The sequence below is a fragment of the Eleginops maclovinus genome, chromosome 10, assembly GCF_036324505.1.
Source record: "Eleginops maclovinus isolate JMC-PN-2008 ecotype Puerto Natales chromosome 10, JC_Emac_rtc_rv5, whole genome shotgun sequence".
Lineage (NCBI taxonomy): Eukaryota > Metazoa > Chordata > Actinopteri > Perciformes > Eleginopidae > Eleginops > Eleginops maclovinus.
The window spans coordinates 6,480,268-6,500,473 of NC_086358.1; the positions used below are offsets into that span (position 1 = coordinate 6,480,268).

Genomic DNA, 20,206 nt, shown 5'->3' on the forward strand with positions numbered 1-20,206 from the left:
GAGAGAGAGAGAGAGAGAGAGAGAGGGGAGAAGTGGTGCTGCATGTTTTCAAGTGGGGCAACCAAGACAGGGACGGAGGGAGACAGCGAGTTGAAAAGACAGAATGGTGCGAGCAAACGTCAACAAGAGGAAAGCTATGAGAGGAGCCGCCATACCTGACTCCTTCAACCGTGGCCCCATTCCACAGTGACACACACACACACACACACACACACACACACAGTCCTCAGCAGCAGCAGGAGCACTGAGGAGCAGAGTGGAGAACTAGCCTCCTCAGGCAGTAGCTGTTTGTCGCTAAATGAAGGCCGGCATTCTTTGGTTTCCCAGGGAGCTGGGTGCCTGCCAGTCCCCCGGCCACTGAGTGCCATTTTATTAAGAACAAAATGGAGCCCCTATGAAAGGAGCCCAGCACTGAGGCTGCACAGGTCTCTCTGAGCCTCGGCATAAACAAACACCACCTTAAAGAGACAGGCTGGCAGAAAATGAGGGACGGCAGGGCCCCTCAAGAGCCCTCTAAGAGATACAAACTGCTCTGGGATTGGCAGCGGTTGTTGTTGATGAGTGAGAATCACCTTACAGAGGTGAGGTGAGGATGGGGGGGTGAAGAATGTGACATAAACAAGCTCCCATAAAAACTAGAGTCTGTTACACAGCCAGCACATCAGCAGCAGTAGCAAAATGAGTCCTAATACCTGGAAATACGTTTTAACACTTCCCTCAACTGTTCATTCGAACACATTTTAGGTTAGAAGATCTGAGGGTAACACAAGCTGAAAAATGTTTAACGTTTAGTTTTACGTCATAAAATACATCCAGAAAAACCACACTGGCGAATGTCCGAAGCTTCTTTTATGCGGCTGCTAATAAATGATAACGAGACTACTAAACGCCACACACTGAACATTAGCCGCCTTTAGCTTAGCGGTTGTGACATGAAGTCATGCAACTGCAATATAGTTCGTTAATAGCCTATAAACTTGTAAATGTCATAAAGGTTTGTTTACCGAAGATCCTATGTTCTGCAAATCCAATAAAAAAATGGTATTGCTTTTTGTCGAGGGAGCGATGCTAGCTTCTGGGCTGGCCTGCAGAATATCTGTCATCACCGCACGGTTTCTATAGAGGAGATAATAACACAGAGGGGACCTTCAGTAAATGTTTAAATTCCACTTTAACTTATCCAAAGATAGATGGATTTTGGGATGGAGTGATGACAAACAGAAGCAAGAAATACTGAGAGAGACACTGTGCTGTTGATTTGTATGAAGCCCCCTCCCCCCTTCACTCCTGTCCCTTTCTATGACACATATTTACCTTTATGTGGATATGGACTCACATTTATTCAACGACGATATTTATTAAGAGGTTAATGTAAACATACGCGTGTCAAAATGTCCAATTCACAGCAGCACCAGAAGGGGTCAGTATCTGTGTGTGTGTGTGTGTGTGTGTGTGTGTGTGTGTGTGTGTGTGTGTGTGTGTGTGTGTGTGTGTGTGTGTGTGTGTGTGTGTGTGTGTGTGTGTGTGTGTGTGTGTGAGGGAGAGAGAGCGGGGGGAGATAGAACTTCTCTGGTTTGTGTGTACAAGCTCACAGGAGACAGTGGTGTTTCTACAGTATGTGTGCATGGATATACAGTATGCCTGTGGGTGGGTGTGTGTGTGTGTGTGAATCAGAGTGTGTGTGAGGCCTTGTCACTGCGCCAGCTGCTCATGATGTATATTATGGAAAGTAATAAAAGCTACTTCTTACACAAACTACTGTTTTAAAGAATAGCACATTTGTAAAAGTGTTTTTGCTGCCTGGGTTTAAAACAAATATTGAGGTTCAAGATAATGATTTAATGACCTGATCCTGCTTATATTAAATTGTACAAGCAACTATTATTTTATATAAAAACCCAGTAAATAAGGGTCTTTATATATTAATAATTGTATTTGTTCTCTTATCTTACAAAGCAACTATTTAAGTAATCTTTAGAAGTAAATCAATTGTTAAAAAACACTGAAAAAAAATAGATCTTTCCCTTAGAATTTAGCTTAGCCGAATGCTAAAAACAAGCTGTGTTTTCCATGAGTTTTGTGAGCCCACAAATGAGTGACACGCATGTAATAATTTCCAAGGAAACATGTGTTCCCAAGGATCTGCATATCTCCTTCTCAATCACACACACACCACAAACACACACACACCAAGTATGATGGGAGCGGAGCCAACATCTGTCTTTGATATTATTTAACTAACCGCTTATTGTGGGAGCCCACCAGCACCACGGATGGCGTCTAGCACTGTGTGTGTGTGTGTGTGTGTGTGTGTTAGTCTGCGAGTGCGCTTCGGCGTCCATTCAGACACTTTGGCAAGCCGCTGTTGTGTTGTTACATCCTTCAGGGTTTGAGCCGTGTGTGCGTGTGTGCGCATTTCTGAGAATGTGACTGCATACCAGTGCACAATGTGTGTTTCCACAGACATGTGAGAACAGTGTGAGTGTGTGCGGTGGCTATCCCCCTCCATAGTGAAAGCCGCAGCCTCAAACCACATCAGAGAGTGTGTGGGAGACAGAATGACAAGGCCAGGAACCAGCCAGCGTCTGCCTGCAGCCACACACAGGCACACACACACGCTCACACACACGCATTCATACTTACATACGCATTTATCACACTTACTCATCTACTTATTGACACACGCTCTGTCTCTTACGCTCTCTCTTCCCCTCGCACACACACACACGTTTAACACCAACCGTCGCTATACCACAAGACCCATCCCGCGGCCGGCGCTCAGGCCAAGGATGCAGTCTGCAGCCCAGGGAGATGTTTGTGTTTGCATACTTTCTCACAGGCAGACATTGACCGAGCGCAGGGCAGAATAGGCTTTCTACTGTGGATTTGTTGAAGCGTTTTGACGTGGTGCGACTGTCACTCATTGGTGTGTGGGACGAACTAAAATCAAAATATTTGAGTTATTTATTTATGTCCTCTTCAGTGCATACAGAAATATGGGGCATACAAGCAATAACTGGGCTAACAAAAGCTCTGAAAACAAGATAATTACAGACGTGTAAACAAAGCAAGCGCAATTTCACCTTATGCATGTACACACCCACTAACATACGGAGAAAACACACACATCCTTATTAATGAACACACTGACAAACACCATTAGCAACAGGGAGACGGAGTGTGAGAGACACACACACACACACACACACACACACACACACACACACACACACACACACACACACACACACACACACTACAATGGCCAACGGAAGACCATTCATGCATTTCTCACGCTGACACACACACACACACACACACATAGAAAGACGCACAAGTGTAGATCATCCATGGGTCAGTGGAAGCTAGAAGCGGTGTTTTTCCTTGCGGTGGACACACATCAATTTCAAGGAAATTGCTCGCCCCATTATTGGAAAGTGTTACCGGAATGTCAATTAAGGGGGAAGTTTTTAACCTCGCACCACACAAATAAACAGAGCACCCCGCTCCCCCTTATTAAAGGCGGTGTCAGCGCAGACAGAGAGTCTGGAGGGGGTAGAAGGAGAGGGAAGGAGGGATGGAGGGAGCTAGCCATGGAGGAAGGGGAGGCCCGCGGAGAGGGAGAAGAGGAGACAGGAGATTTGGTGCTCTCAAAGAAAATACTTTTGGCCCTCCTTTTGTGCCCGAGGCCCTAGACCCTGAGAACCACTCAAAACCCGGGCTCCGGCCCCGTCTCAGGCCCACTTAAGGTTAACCTCAACAGGCAGGGATCTGTTTGACAGCTGCTCCCGTCCTGTAGGTGTAACGGCAGCCAATTAAGGGCAGGTCAGCGGAGGGGAGAAAGAGGGGGAGATGGAGGTGGGAGATGGAGGCGGGGCGGAAGGGCAGATGGGACAAGAAGGGCAGGAGCAGAGAGGTGAAGGGGGTGTGGGAGGGGGGGACAGAGGTGAGAGGGAAGATGTAAAGGAGAGATTACAGACCTGCAGGAAGGAGAGATGGGAGATTAGGGGTGAGGAGGCAGGGGAGATCAATAGTGTGTCTGAGGTTCTCACTTACTGAGAAAACAGTGACTACTCAAGTGAATAAACATTACGGGGAGAGGACGAAGAGACGGAGAGAAGACTTTAACAATCACGGCAAATAAAACGGGAAGAGAGCAACTGAGCCGGAGATAACGCGATGACAGATGGACCGGGGGATGGAAGTATGAAGGGTAACTACAAACCTCTCCTGAATGGGCCCATTAGGTTGGACCATTCTCTCCTGTCCGTAACCATTTAACCGGGCATCGTGTGTTCATACTGCAGCCAGGAGAACGAGAATTATCACAGGGTCCATACGTGTTATATTGAAAAGTTAGAGGGACATGTCACAGCTACTACAGAGCGGACCTGGGGTTGCATTATGTCCAATCCAGGGACCCTACGACTAGGACTGGGCAATATATCTGTTAGGGAACATTTACGCTTAGGTGTTGAACCTTTGACCTAGTTCATAATTTTCTCCTACCTCTGTCTCTATTCCCATGGCATAGTTTTTTGGCCTTGGGGTTGCTGTAATCTCCCTTAAGGAGGGGCAGCTTGGGCACTTTGTTGTTGCCAGTCCGAGCACAAGCTGACCTGAGATTAGTTTTCGTTCAGGGACATCTAGAAGCCCTTCTTCTCTGGTTCCCTGACGTACATTATTTTTCTCATGTACGACAGCTTTAGTTAGATTTAGGATCCATATTTGCTTTGTTTGGCGACTGAAGAATGTTGATTGTCCATTCGGAACTGGTTAAAACCTCGGAATGCAGGAGAGTTCTCCAGAATTGGTCGGGCAACCGCTGTGTCAACTCGTGGCTGCAGCAAATGTCTTGTCAATTCTCCGGCCGATAACTTCAGAATAAACCTTCAGTGTTTGCCCTCAAAGTTCCAGCTCTCCCCGTGTCTCTCTGAGTTTCGTCTCCATTGCTCCTGACGTTTCCATCACAATATCAACATATAATCTAAATCCTCATGAGATTACATATCGTCTTAGACTTTGGATGGTAGTGTTGTCTTTTCCAAATTTTAAAGTAAAAAGAAGGTTTTGTTTTTTAATATACTGGACCATTCTAGCAGTTTTCCTATTTTCATTTACTCCTGAGTCATTAAACTCTCATAACAAATAGTTGTTTATCAAAATTCTCATTTTGTCATTGTTTTGTGAAATGGACAACCCTAAAATATCATCACAACCTCCTGATTCAAGTATGTGGAAGATATTGTGAGATATAATTTCTTCCCTATTGCCCAGTCCTAACTACCATACCAGGGAGTAATTCAATAGCTCAATAGGAAGTCGAGTGAAATAGATGTAAGAGCAGTCCAGAGATGCTGTATTATAAGAGCAGAAAAAGATCAAAGTCCCAAACAACATCCCCCAGGTATCATCTACTGATGCTCTGCGGAACAGAGCCTCACAGAGATGGTGGAGCGCTCTCCAGCGGCTCCGATGGTCTGAGTCTGCGAGCGCGCGGGTATGTGAAATGCCTTCATACAGCCAGCGTGTGAGCCTCTGTTTGGAAAAAAGCTTGCCAAGAGCTCCATCACCATAACAGAGGAACAGCTGCTGAGAGGCTGCGTGCTCCATGGAGTCTGCTCTGGAGCACGCAGAAGACACAAGCGGTGCAATTCCTCCCATCGCCCGGCATGGAAAAGGTATCGAGGAATGTTTAAAAAAACCTCATCAGAACCTTGGAAAAATACTAAAATCTCAAGTTGATACATATATTTCCATTTGACAAAGCTGCAATATAAATATGGGGTCTTGAGGGGTTTCGGGGCAGCAGCGAATCCTTTGTAAAGACTTGGCTTTGTAACCAGAGGGTCGCCGGTTCAAGTCCCGATTGGACCAAGAACAGAGTTCAGATTGGTAGCTGATGCAGTGCTGAGCTGTTTATTTATTCACACAGTGTAAGCATAAAAGCATCAGAAGAACCATGTCTATATATAAATATGGCTATGTCATATTAAAAACCTTTCCTTGGATTAAAAAGAAGTACATTTCGAGGGGGAAAATATCCTCCACAGTTTAAATTGGCTTTGAGCGAAGCGTCTACAGCGACTCTGCCACCTCACACCCTGCATGAAGCCTCCAGGGCGAGAATAAATCGTAAACCTGGAAGTGTTGAGGTGAGAGACTCCCTCCATCCAGGGCATCATGACCTGCCGACAACTGGAGAGTGAGCTGGGGTCGCTCAGCGTTAAAGGTGTCATCGAGTTTGTCACCCAATGTCTCGGTCACAGTCGGCCAAATGTATAAGCCGTAGGAGTGGAAAATGCTCCTGGAGGACGAGGAAAGACTAGACACATCCTGGATGGTACATTTCAGAGCATTTCAAGCATATTCAGAGCGGTCAAGCCCATTAACACAAAAAGAGAAGTCAGAGCGGGTGAGTACAGCGTGAAGTTCCACTCCCCTAAATATGTCCTGCGGTTGAGAAGTCTGATTTCTTAGTTGAAAGCGTCACTGTGGAGAGGAGGGGAGATTATTATACATCATCATTAGTCTCCTGACTCCACAGTAATCCTTTGCAAGAGCTCCTGTGTCACTAAAACCCAGCCGAGACTGCAGGGAAAAAAAGGTGGATGAATAAAAGGGAAAAAGAAACGGGAAAGAGAGGCGGACCAGGAGAAGAGCCATCCTGAATCTACATAGTTAATGAACACTGTTTCACAGGTTACCAGCGGCAACCAGAGTGGCAGCAGAAAACATTCCCATGCCATTCTTGGTCTGTTTTTTTCTTCTTCTGGGGAGCGTGTGTGCGTGCACGTGTGTCAAAGAGAGGTCTAAGAGCTCTGAACAAGCACATTCAAGAGAGTGGGATTTCTCTCCCGGTTGTTAAATAACCAGAATGTGGTTCTCCTCCTCGACCCAACTCACGTCTATTAAACCGAAGTTGCTTTTAGAAACACCGGGGGGAAAATAAGAGGAATAGATGGAAAAGAGTGCACAGACGGGGGAGGAGGGATGTCCACATGGATGAATTCCTTATTGAGTCTAAGTGCGTACGAATGTGTAGAAAACATGCATTTCCAAGCTAGAAGATTTGTCAACTTTTATTTTGAAAACTCACTTTCACCACCACTTTTAGTGTTTTATTCAGTTAACATCAAGAGACACTCCATAAAATCCCATTTAATTGTGGTTGTCTATTCACAATAACCCAATTTACAGCATTTATAATCCATTTTTGGTAGAAATTCAAAGTGAAAGAGGCACAAATGCTTATGAAGCAGAGTTCTGTCACACTGCAGTTCATCACAAGAATGCTTAACAAACAAAAACACCTCTGTTTTAATTTCGCAAAGTAGCCAAGTCCCCCTGGTTTCCTCCCGCTGCTGTGCGTTCCAATAAAAGTCTCCTCAGATAATGAACGTTAGGAGGCCGTCCGGAGCCAAACGCTGGCCCTCGATGGTGATGACTGTCCGCTGTGGTGTCTGAGTGTTAGTCATCTCAGGATGAATGAGTCAGAGGAGAGAAAACCTCAAGCACCACCCAGGTACAGTTCACACTCAGGAGCGAGGTGAGGCACTTTTTGTATTGCGTGGTGTTCTGCTGCCACCATGTGGAGAGTGTAAGGAGCTTCCAGGATAGAGTAAATTGGATAAATAAAATAAAGTGAGTGACAGATCTGTGGGCAGAATATATTTTCCACACCCAGGTGACAGACTGAAGGCTGCTGGTGAGTGAGTTCCTACACATTATGTTGGTAACAGTATCATTAAGGCACATATGGACCCATGGGACACTCCTACAGGTGTTATTTTCGGCCTCTGCTGGGTATTGTGAGGGCGTTTTTAATCTGGTTCCTCAGTTTTACACCTCTACATTTGTCATTAGCGCATGTATTTCTCCAAATGACTAAATGACTAATCAGCATGTGTGGGTTTGCAGGGCGTTTAAAAGTCTTTCGATTTAGTTTTGTTGTTTTTTCCATGAGGATAAAATCTGCTATCTATAATAACCAGACCTCAGAATTGTACGTTACAGATGGGCTGTTTGTACTGCAACTACAGCTTCTCCCCTGGCATTATTTATCAGAACTGGCATTGATTTAAATCCTCTTCGCAGTGCTTAGGCGAGTTATAATTTGTATGGACAGTTTGGGATTTAGTTAAGCTTATGTGTGTGTTGCACAAATAACAATAAGCTAAACGTAAATGAGAAAATCCGCAATAAAGTCGAGCGCATCTGCTGATCTTGGACTGCCTTGGACTGTCTAGATTTGTGAACTAGATCAGAAATCGGGATGCCAACACTATTGAATATGAGCAGAATTCCTATTTCACGAGAGAAATGTGAAGATTATTTGGTTGCACTGCAGCAGCAATTAATAGTGGTTATATAGAAGTCTTAAACATAAAATATGACTGCTTTCGGTGATCCAATGTGCCAAGTCAGAAGAGATACATGCATACTAGAAACGTGTAGTAACGTGGAAGTAATTAGGAGTGATTAGCCAAGTGACCACAGGACTATACAGCGCCAAAACAGCTGTTCCACTCCTCATTATATAAACTGAGATAAGGAAGGAGGGAGTTGCTGAATGAGGCAGACACAGAAACATGAGAAGAAAAATTGGGAAAGACAGTAAAAGGATGATATCAAAGGACGTGAAGCAGCTTGGAGGGGTTTCCCATCACCATGCCCTCCACCGACTCCTCATCATCAGGCTAATTGCCCCAGTAATTACTGCGCTAATGCTAAGGCCTCGAGGCATCCTGTTTCCATCGAGGACACTGGATGTTGGTCGACCCGAGGAAATGGAGGAGCTCTCACGGTGCTGACAGAGCTCCACTCAACATCTGTCATCCTTGGCCTTTCAGTGGACCTGTCGGAGTGTGTACTTGTTGCTGTCCGTACAAAAACAATGACATTTTCATGATACGGCTCGACAGCCGCCATCCTGGACCGTTAGAGTGGCATTATACTGGTGTGGCGCTCACAACAACCACTTAACCTTTTTAATGACTGTAATCACAGAATGAGGTGGCTGCGCACACAAAGGCACTTCACCTACACACACACACACACACACACACACACACACACACACACACACACACACACACACACACACACACACACACACACACACACACACACACACACACACACACACACACACACACACACACACACACACACACACACACACACACACACACACACACACACACACACACACACACACACACACACACACACACACACACACACACACACACACACACAGCTCTCTATAAGAATGTCCATCAGGGCTGAGTATCCGTATCACTACAGTTTTAAGTGGTAGTACTTCATAATATCATCTTTAATGTATGCAGGACAATTATGAAGAGAAAGTATTTATTATCTTTTTCATAATAAAATATATCTACTTTTGTTCAGTTAGTCCATGTTTTTTTTTGTCCAATCAAATCGAGACCTCAAACACGGTTGAGGAATCAGAACAGAGCCGGCCAGCTAACCAATCAGAGCAGACTGGGCTTTGGTTTCAGACGGAGGGTGAAAAGAGGTGCTGCAGCTCAGGCAGTATGAGAAAAATAAAGAGCTTTTTGAACATTAATGCATGGAGACATGTCCCAGTAGAGGCACAACTTTCTAATTCTGCAGAAAACAATCACCATACTCTGTTGGTCGGGATAGTCGCTAGGGCCGGGCCATATGGAGAAAATCACTATAACAATATTTTGCTTTTAACACCAGTTTAAACTCTCATTTCATTTAAAAAATATTGATGTGCTGCCCAGCTTTAACTGAAACTAACCCCCTCTGAAAAGCTCACTAATGCTGAAACACATGCATGAAACATTCAGTAATTGATGTGTTTTTTGTCTGGCTTCATCTTTTGAGATGTAACAAGAGGTTTGAACGCCATCTGAGGACATCAGATGGCGATGACAGCAAATATAAAGCCCCATGATTCAGTGCAGAAACAACACATTGCATCCAAAGAGGTTTTAGTCTGTAGAGCAACACTTGATGAAACAGATGGGAAAGAAACAACGAGCACAGAGCCCATTTCAAAGTGCAATAATGCTTCTCTTTCGCGTTGAAATGCTCCAGACAACTAAAGGAACATCTTTATTCTTCATACAGACACAATAAATCGTGTAGAAATCTTTCAATAGGTCCCTGCAGTGCATTCCTCAGGTGAATGAATTCTGCTAGAAAGGCAATTGCGCTGCTTTACAGATAGGATGGCAGAGTGTATCGCTTCTCCGATCAAACCAATTTCAATATCTGGGTTTGTTACGCAGGATGTCCTCTGGCTTGACGTGTGTGATGTGCATGCTTATGAGTGATTATGCCTGAACAGAACACACTGTGCCTGTTTCCTGAAAGCGAGATGTCAAACAGGGACGTAACAACCGGCAACGGTGACTTATCTCCTAAACCAATCCAGAAGACCTCGAGTCCCAACATGCTGAATATCATCCGCCTCATTGGACGCTCTGGGTACCACTGAGTGTCCTTCCAGTGCTGAAAAAAGAAGGGTGTGTGTGTGTGTGTGTGTGTGTGTGTGTGTGTGTGTGTGTGTGTGTGTGTGTGTGTGTGTGTGTGTGTGTGTGTGTGTGTGAGTTCGTATCAATGTACATGACCTGTTTGAAATTCATCCTGTGTGTTTCCTGTTGGTTTCTGAGTAAATCCGAGCTGGAGAAAAACAACTATTTTCATTCCCTGCTTTATAAAAAAAGGAAACTGGAGGAACATTGACTCCCCTTGTTTGATTTAAAAGAACAACTTTGTGAGTCATCTCACAAACAGAGTGTGTGTCAGACTGAAGGCCGGCAAATCAGCGTGAGCAAAGCGTTCTGTAGTTACAGCGTTCCAATCAACAGGACGATACGCTCCACACATTGCTTATGTGCTTACTCAGCCCCAGCTGCGTAACACACAGTGATACATAAATAACACTCACACGCATAACATAGTTATAGGCGGTAAACAGATTTCACAGCTATGGACACTCATATTAAACGAATCCAAACTGATTCAGCTGCGTTATGTCAAGAGATTAAAACATTGTTGATGAGTGCAATAAACTCAAAAAGCATTAGTACATTTGAGGCACATCACATCCCAAAAAGCTCATGCCTACAAGCTGTTCCTGGAGATAATCTTTTTTTCAAATATACCTCCTCCAGGTGTTATTTATCACCATCTCAGTATGAAGGTGACTCAAGATCAGTGTCCGAATCAACACTGAGAAATGAGGTGAGACTCGAGTGAAACTGCCTGATGTTATTAGGCGACATACTCCAGCTGTTCTGCAGGAAGCATCGTCTATAGTGTCACGACAGGAGACAATACTGGCTAAATAAAGAACATACACACTGTACATACACACCATCACTGAGTGTGTAGGAGTGGTGTTCTTTTGCCAGATAAAGCACTTCATGTATCACGAACGCTTTAATGCTATTCATGTTTTATAGCCAGAGAGGAGTGACCTTCAACACAGTATATACTGTAAGAGCTGCAGATGGGATGAGACTTTTGGATTAGATAATTAACTATCACCATAATGCAAAGGTTGGCAGCCTTTCAAACATGTGGGGTACATCCTCTCTTCTCACACCCACCCTTCAGTGTGTCTCATTTTGTTTTCTGCTGCATCATTGTCCTGATATTGAAGCACTGTTGCTCTGCTGTGTCAACCTCCAGAGTAAATATTCATCAAGCTTTTAACACAGCAACGGGGGAAAGGCTGCCATTGTTTTTGTCAGTGTATTGTTCTTAAAAGATGAGCAGCAATAGGTCAAAGTGGAAGTATTGTCCTTGCATTCATAAACAACAAAGGATAGGAGGAAAGAGAGGACAGGCAGCATATATTCAATCTTCCCTATGGTGGAAAAATAGTGCCTAAAGATGACACTTGTCGCTGAGAGGTGGGGATAAATTGAAGAAATGCGCCGTTAAGGGGAAAGAAATCTGAACACAGCTACGTCAGAGTTCATAATCCGTCTTTTTTATGCCCAGGTAAGGTGTTTTTATTTCTGTCACTTCTCCTGGCTGGCTGGTGAGATTGCTGTCCCTGCAGGGCTTCAGGAAAGGTTTGCTGCACAGCATTTTCCGAATGTGTCATATTGTGGAAGAGAAGTAACTAGTGGTTATACTGCACCACAGAAACAATGCCTTTCTACTACAGGATTACAGGACAAGAGGACTTCTCACCCCAAAGCACACGCGGCAGGTCATCAGGTCCAGAGCCGTCCCCATCGCACACAAACCTGACAAAGACTTCCTATCTTTCAGGTTAGTGATGGATCTTCAGGTCTGACCCAAAGAGGGATGACGGTATTCCTTTCAATCTCCAACACCATGAAATCCAAAGTCTAAACGTTTCAATATCTCCTCTCCAGCTACATTTCAGACAGCATGGATCCCCATCCAGCACTATGCTACAGATACTAACTTTTCCCACCAGACTCTCCCCTCTCTGTGCCGGTGTCCAGTTGCAGCAGGGACACCGGAGAATCAATTACAAAGTTCAGGCTGGTAATGAGGTCTCTAGTTACCTGATCCAGTGACCAGGGGACAATATAGAGCTCGTTAATCTTTAATGCATCTTCAGCGAGCCTGCTGCCCATGTCTGGCATCACTGTCCCCCCCCAAAAAGATCCCCAGAAACACACTTAGTGTATTGGAGTTATAACAACAAATACAAACATCTTCACATTTTTAGTGGGGTGGTTGCTTCTGGTGCAATCAGAGGAAATGTGGAGAACTAGGTCAGGGTCAGAACTGTTTTAGAGAACAGGAAACCAGAAAGCAACTTTGAAAAAGTTTGCCGTAATTCTCACGTTGTTGTAATTGTTGAAACTTTGTAATTGGGTGATAAAACGCATGTGTAATTATACCATTTGATTCAGGGATATTAAAACTACTAAAGAGAACGGGGGGGGGAGAGGGTTTAAAGGGAGCAGGACAGATATGAGACATGCTGGACTCATTTGAGAGCTGCTGTGAAGGTATGAAAAATGGTGTCACTTTCTACTAAAGTGACCTTAAAAGCTGAAGCGACCTCTGAAGAATCACCCTTAATCCAACCGACAGAGCACAGGGGGACATTGTGTTCATGTGTCCAAGGAATTCACTCCTCGGGCTATTGGATGTTGGATATAGAAGATGATTTTCTTTTTTCAAAGATAAAATGTAAGTCATTTCAGGAACAAAAAAAAAGGGAAAAGGGGACTTACGAAGTTCCTCTTCAGCTTGCCCTTGTTGCTTCGGCTCGGCTTGATCTCCACTGGGGGGGCGGAGCTGAAGTCGTTGCCCATGTCCAGGTGGTCGTCCGCTGAGACGCTCTTGCGGAGGTAAGCAGCTCGCGCCCGGAAGTGGGAAAAGGGCGACTGGGAGCGAGGGCGGACCTGGGTGCACCCCCCGTGCTCGGGCTCGTCTTCTCCCTCCATGTCATCCTCCAAACGCCAAAGCTCCCCTGAAGAAAAGTAGACAAGAGAGCGGAAAAGAAATGAATTATAAGATTAGAGAACAGTCAAGAAGAGAAGAAGAAAGCAGCGTGGCAGATAATGAGGGAGAGACAGATTGGACGGATAATGAATATTTATGTCTACAAGGTCATTATTGCAAACTAAATTGTGGAATGTCCTCCACTGATTGCTTCATAGAACACTTGCGGAATGTAATCAAGCTTCCCTTTATGGTGTATTTACCCCCAAATGTTATACTCACCCGGCCTCCTTAACAACTTCATTATCATTCCATACGCTCGAGAGAAGTGATGTAAAAATGATGGAGGAACACGTGCAGCGAGTGTGGCGTTTCTCTCCACCTCTGACATCACGTCTGAGATCTGGCAGCCACGGCGAGATGAATGTGCTGTCAGGACGGAGCTGCGCTGCAATAATCACAGCGGACTTCCATCGCTCTGCGTTTGCTATTCGTCAGACCCCCCTGTCAGCGTCCAACGCCTGACTAACAGCAATCATAAAACACTTACTGGGCCTTCAGTTATCTACCTGTGGCATGCTGGGTAGGCAACAGCAGATCTGTCCATCAAAGCGAGGGGAATTTGACAAGCCATTTCCGGTGAAAGAAGGGCCAAGTTAGAGGCCTTTTTATAACTTGTCTTTTGAAGTATGGTACACTTCTCAAAGGAATTCAAATAAAGCCCAGAGGAATTTAAATGTGAAAAATGAAAAAATAAGCTACAAAAAACACGGATCTGTTGATGCAAATTAACTGACTTTAAAAAAACAGTTTATGCCGTAAAGGACCTGAGAAAGGTGATTTTATGCAAATATCAAAGGATAACTCGGTATATGGGACTAATGCTGCTGAGGTGACTTTTTAAAAAACTTTTCTACTATTTTGAGATTACGTTTATTTTTGAGATCCTTGAAGTCTTTTTTTTATTATCAAGATTCATTTTTTACATTTGCATTCCACTTATCCTAATTTGAATAGCAATCCTAATTACATAGCATTTAGCTGACTCTTTTATCCAAAGCGAGACATCGGACCCCTGGGATGGTGACTGATGTGTTAGTTGATGAAATGCTCATCTTCTGAAACATGTGTTGACACACATTGATTCTGGCCAGTATGAGGATTGATCCCATGACCTTGGCGTTATTAGCACAAGGTTCTGAGCAACTGAGCTAACCTGCTTCCAGTTTGGGGCCACATCCTTTTTTTCTACAGTTGGATCATAGATTAGTCAACATAGACCAAAAAGGAGAAAAAGATTCCTTAGTTAAATTCAGCAGGTGTGAAGACAGCCTAACCCACCAAGTGTTGGAATGACTATCCTGTATGTCGGATCTCTAAGACGCATTTGTATTAAGCAAATCACCTTATAATAAAACCCATCATGAAATCATGAAAGCGTTCAGCAGCAGGTCTTCTGCACTGACTGTCTTCTTCAGAGGGTAAAATGTATCAATTCCACTTCCTTAGCCGCACCCAAAAATGCATCTGGCCTCCAAAGCTGGGCCAAATTATTCTGAAACTAAACGCCCAGGGAAGAGCTCCCAAAGCAGCTCGGAGGCACACTTGTCACTAATAGGGGATGTTGCTTCAATCCATGAAGTGCAGCTGGGTTATTAAACAAGTGGAATTTAAGAAAGTTTCTCAGTACTACTGGGGAGATTAAGAGAGAGAGAGGGGGAGACGGAGAGAGGCGGTATCATAGTCGATGACAGTGGTTGCTAGGCAACAAGGGGCCACGTGAGACCCGTCTCCCTCAATTTGATATTTGCCACGGAGCTGCAGAAGGGCGATGGGAAACAGACGCAGACAGTCAGACTCAGACAAGAAGTGAGGACGAAAAAAAGAAGCACGAAATAAACCAATCAGAGCGAATGTCATTAAGTCCGCCATCGTTAGGAGGAGTTATAGCAGAGATCTATTGGTTCAGAGCAGGGGTTATTGAGGACATTCACATAACTTAAGGATCGTTGACGGTAAAGAGAGTTGGCACGAGGATGGGGGAGAGGAGGGAAGAGGGTTTTATTCTTCTTTAACATCTTTAACTTTTATTAACTAACTTGAACAGCACCTGCATATGAAGAGCTTATTATCAACTGACTCTAAACCAAAGGCAAAGGCAGCCGCAGATGCCCCTCAGTGTTTATTAATCACTATATGCCTTTTAAAATGACATCATTGCATTTGTGTGAAATTGTCCCCGGGCCGCTACCATAATAATAATTCAGTTACGGCCAGAAATGTGTTTTGTAAGGTTGCTGTGGCTTTGACCTTTGACCACCAAACTATAATCAGTTTATCCTTTGGTTCAGTTTGAAATTTATGCCAAATTCTGAGAAATGTTCCTGAGAGATTCATAAGACTTACTAATCAGGAAGAATGGGACCAAAGCGATAATATAACACATAAAAAAATCCAATAATATTTAAAATATTCCCTCTTGTTCCTCTTGGGTTGGAATTACTTTAGGGTTGATTCGTTTTATAATTTGTGTTCTGGTTGTGTGTTTCTGTAGGTATTTGTAAGCAACTGTGACTGACAGAACTTTGCTTTTTTTTTTTTTTATTTAAGAAGGGGCAGGTAAAACAACACTTTCTTCTCCCTGCTCCTTTCCACCATGTGCTATAACATTTGTGTAAAGTGTACATGTTTTGTTTTGTAAAGTGTACATGTTTTGTTTTGTTTTGTAAAGTGTACATGTTTTTGTTTTGTTTTGTAAAGTGTACATGTTTTGTTTTGTAAAGTGTACATGTTTTGTTTTGTAAAGTGTACATGTTTTGTAAAGTGTACATGTTTTGTAAAATGTACATGTTTTGTTTTGTTTTGTAAAGTGTACATGTTTTGTTTTGTTTTGTAAAGCGTACATGTTTTGTTTTGTTTTGTAAAGTGTACATGTTTTGTTTTGTAAAGTGTACATGTTTTGTTTTGTTTTGTAAAGCGTACATGTTTTGTTTTGTTTTATAAAGTGTACATGCTTTGTTTTGTAAAGTGTACATGTTTTGTTTTGTAAAGTGTACATGTTTTGTAAAGTGTACATGTTTTGTTTTGTAAAGTGTACATGTTTTGTTTTGTTTTGTAAAGTGTACATGCTTTGTTTTAAAATAACTGCCATGTGTGGAATCAATAAATAAATAAATAATTTATGGAATACAAGGGCTCAGAGCCGGTTGCGGACACATGTTTGAGTCCGGCTTGCACTGCCTTTACGCATGTCATCACCCCCTCTTCTCTTTTGTACCCCACTCTTACAACTGCTTCCATGTCCCCACTTTGCACATAGATAGATAGAATCGGAGGATGAAACCCTCTTTATTAGTCACATACATGCACACAGCAGAGCACACACAGTGAAATTGGTCCTCTGCATTTAACCCATCCTAGTACTAGGAGCAGTGAGCAGCTATCGTGCAGTGCCCGGGGAGCAATGGGGAGGGGGTACTGGAAGTGTCCGGTGCCTTGCTCAAGGACACCACAGCAGGGCCTAGAAGGTGAACTGGGACCTCTCCAAGTAGCAGTCCACTTTCCATATTTCAAGTCTGTTCTGGGACTTGAACCGGCGACCCTACGATTCCCAGTCCAAGGCCCTACTGACTGAGCCACTGCTGGACATTTGTGTGCAGATGTGTGTCCTGTTCCCATCTTGCTGTCTATCTGGACCCTGCTCTTCCAAAAGACCTGTCTGCATTTTCCTCCTCTCCAGAATATCAACGATGGCTCTTCTCCAGATCGGTACTGGTCACAGTGGCAGACCAGGCTATAGTCTCGTTGGAGAATAGTTGTCCTTGTTTATTTGTCTGTTTGTTTGTTACCCAGGTTCATGCTCGTTTGTTCCCTGGGCTCCAGGATTCTCGTTTGACTGTCTGAACATGTGCCGCCCTTCTGCTCTCCATTCCTGCTCTTCCCCATCTGTAGTGACATTGCAAAAAGCATTTTAGACTCCCTTTGCCGCCTCGTCTCCGTACCACACCACAACATGTTGGCTCTGGGGTTAGCACAAGAGAGGCTTCTCTGTTGTTGTTATGAAAACTTTGCCTGAGTTTATTTCAAAGTTCTTTTGTTGCTGTCTGTTTTTGTGAATCCAGAGGGAATTTAGTTTTCTTCAAGTGGAAGACTTCTTATTTTAAGCTCCTCTGATATTTTCGTTTCTTTTCTGTCTTAAAGCCACACAGATCCTTCGCTGCACAGAGGAAAGAGTGTGGATCATGATGCATCCTGCTTCTCCTGTGTTAAACATCACAGATAAGGACGATAGTTACGCAGCAATTTCCTTTTAACCGACAATTGAAATGTGGCAATTGTCATCCATCTGTTGGCGGTGGGAAGCTTCACTCAAAGCCGACTCTGTGTGACGTGAATCGGCAGTGACAGACGGCTGTTTACCGGCGCCTCTGTCAGAGCACGGGAATTAGGATGTCTGACTTGAAGGCTGGCTGACAGTTGTGGATTCTGCCCGTGCCTCGGATGTTGTTACAGGGTTGCAGAGAAGATTGCTTTACAAATGACCCACTTAGGGAAAGTGTGAGGGCTGCTAGAATCAGAATCAACTGAGTTTTAATTATCCAGTGAGAAATTATGAATGTATTAACACATCCTGCATGTAGGTCACAGCTTGAGAGCGAGCTCTAGCAGGAGTTTGTTTAAGAAATGTTTTTATGAGGAACTTACTTGCGTTCATTCAGAGTTTTTTTTTTAGAGGAACGCTCCTGTTTGATCTTTAAAAGTCAAGGCCGCCTGTATGGTTTCATTTGACATTAAATATTTACCATAAATGTTGTCATCCTTGGAGAAAAAAAAACACTCATCTATCCGTAAGATGACATTTCGAACAGGTGAACGCTTCAAGATCAGTTTTCCCTCTCCAGTGAAGGAATTGATTCACAAGCAAAAGAGAAAGAAAAAAGATGATCTTGCAGAGGTTACATATTGTGTCCTCTTCGAATATCAAAGGAAATGTTTGACATGTCTGAGTTCAAGCTGGAGTGGCCTCTTTCAGCTCGTATGCCCGGCGTGACACACTTATCTGATATATAGTTCAAGTGGCACACACATTAAAAATGAAGAGGTCATTTATCATCGTCTGGCCTCTTCTGGGACTCTTGCTATGAAGACTCGAAGTGGTTGTTGGGGAATGAATGAGAATGGGCTGCTGAAGCTAAATGGTCTCGTCAGACAGATACAGTTATTCCAGGAAGAGAAGGAAGGTTTTTAGAGACAGTACCCTGATTGTTTGAAGTGCATTCGGGGGGGATTGTTTGACAGAATTCACTTAGGCTTTGTCGGAATCCGATTAGCGATTTGTCAGAGACACAATGTGAACAAAGGAATAAATAAACAAACCGAAGAGATGAAAGGATCGCACAGATGGGGAGGATGAAGTCGCCTGGTGTTGTGTGAACTGCAGCTGATTGATTTCTGTTTCCTCTTACCTGCGGGTGGCAGCGTGCAGGCCTTCGGGTGGCCGTCGTCAGCGGGCGGGTTCTTCCTGCGAGGAGGACTTCCACCAATCAGATCAGCGCGATGACCCTGGAGACTGTAGGAGACTGAGGGATGCTGGGAAGAGTACGGGACTTCGCCAGTATGGGTCTCTGCAGCTTCCTCTCCAGTGACCTGATTGGACGACAGTAAATATTCGATTACATTTCTTTTTATTGATTATAATAAAAGCATGGGAAAATGTACGATATCGTTCTCCGTGGTCTTTCTGGGCGAGTAGATCAATTCTTCTTTAATTCTTTACACCTTTGATTACGAGGGTTCTACAGTATTGCACTACATGGTACAAGTGTTGGTCAAACGCTTTAAAGACAAAACTACTCCACCAAATACAGATCTATATGTATCAATCAGCTAGTGACAATAATATTTTGAGGCTTGCCAAAAACATTGTCACCGAACCCAAGCATGTCCTGATCAGCAAATATGAATTGTTTTCATTAAACAGGGTCCCATGATTGGACCAATGGCAAACTGAAGTCAAATCCTCAAATTAAATATGTTTTAATGTAACGTTAAAGGGCAATGAAAATATTGTAATTTTTCGATGAATGTCGGTTCCTTTCAGTAGAGGAACAAACCCCAAAAAGGTGCCCCTACCCAAGGTAGAACAAAACCAACAATTTTTGTAACTTTAATATTTGTAGTTTGTTAAACGAATGGTTGTATCAAAATATTTTAGTGCAGAAATATTTTTGGGGTTAATGTTTGAACTTCCCCATAACTGAAAATAGTGAAAAAGAAGGCTCCTCTGAAGGGGGCCGACATTATCTCATGTACTGGATCTCTGGAAATAAGGACCAGAATGTCCCGAAATGTGGACTAGATGTTCACAGAGAGGCAACACATGCAATAAAGCAAATATTATATCCATACCTATAACTCATATTTTTATTCAACCATCCGTTCATAAACTGGTCATTTTATAGTAATGAAAACAAATGGTTATGCTCTGCTCTACCTCGGGGGTACCTCAGCTTTTAGGGGCCTTAGTTCCTCCTAGTATTTAGTTTTTGATGATGTTGCAAAAGGATCCTCTGTGATGCAAGACTTGGACAGAATCACCGTATCGTTTTTTAGTGTTCAGCACGAACATGCGGGATGTTTACAGCGCGACGAACAACGTTTACACAGCGTCTGCTTTCAGACTGTTCATCCTTTAAAACCTCCCTGTGTGATTCCATATCAGCAAATGTACACACACACACACACACACACAGAGTTTACTCTG

General features: G+C 43.7%; 1 protein-coding gene across 1 annotated transcript in view; it reads right to left on the reverse strand.

The window, feature by feature from the left end:
- The window catches only part of ankfn1b (ankyrin repeat and fibronectin type III domain containing 1b), a 124,905-nt gene that overhangs the window by 77,733 nt on the left and 26,966 nt on the right, over positions 1 to 20,206 (reverse strand). The window contains exons 3-4 of the mRNA XM_063892566.1: positions 18,909 to 19,089; positions 13,233 to 13,471 (exon numbers count right to left, since the gene is read on the reverse strand). Of these exons, the coding sequence (XP_063748636.1) occupies positions 13,233 to 13,445 (213 nt within the window). The 5' untranslated portion in view covers positions 13,446 to 13,471; positions 18,909 to 19,089. The remainder of the gene's footprint in view (positions 1 to 13,232; positions 13,472 to 18,908; positions 19,090 to 20,206) is intronic.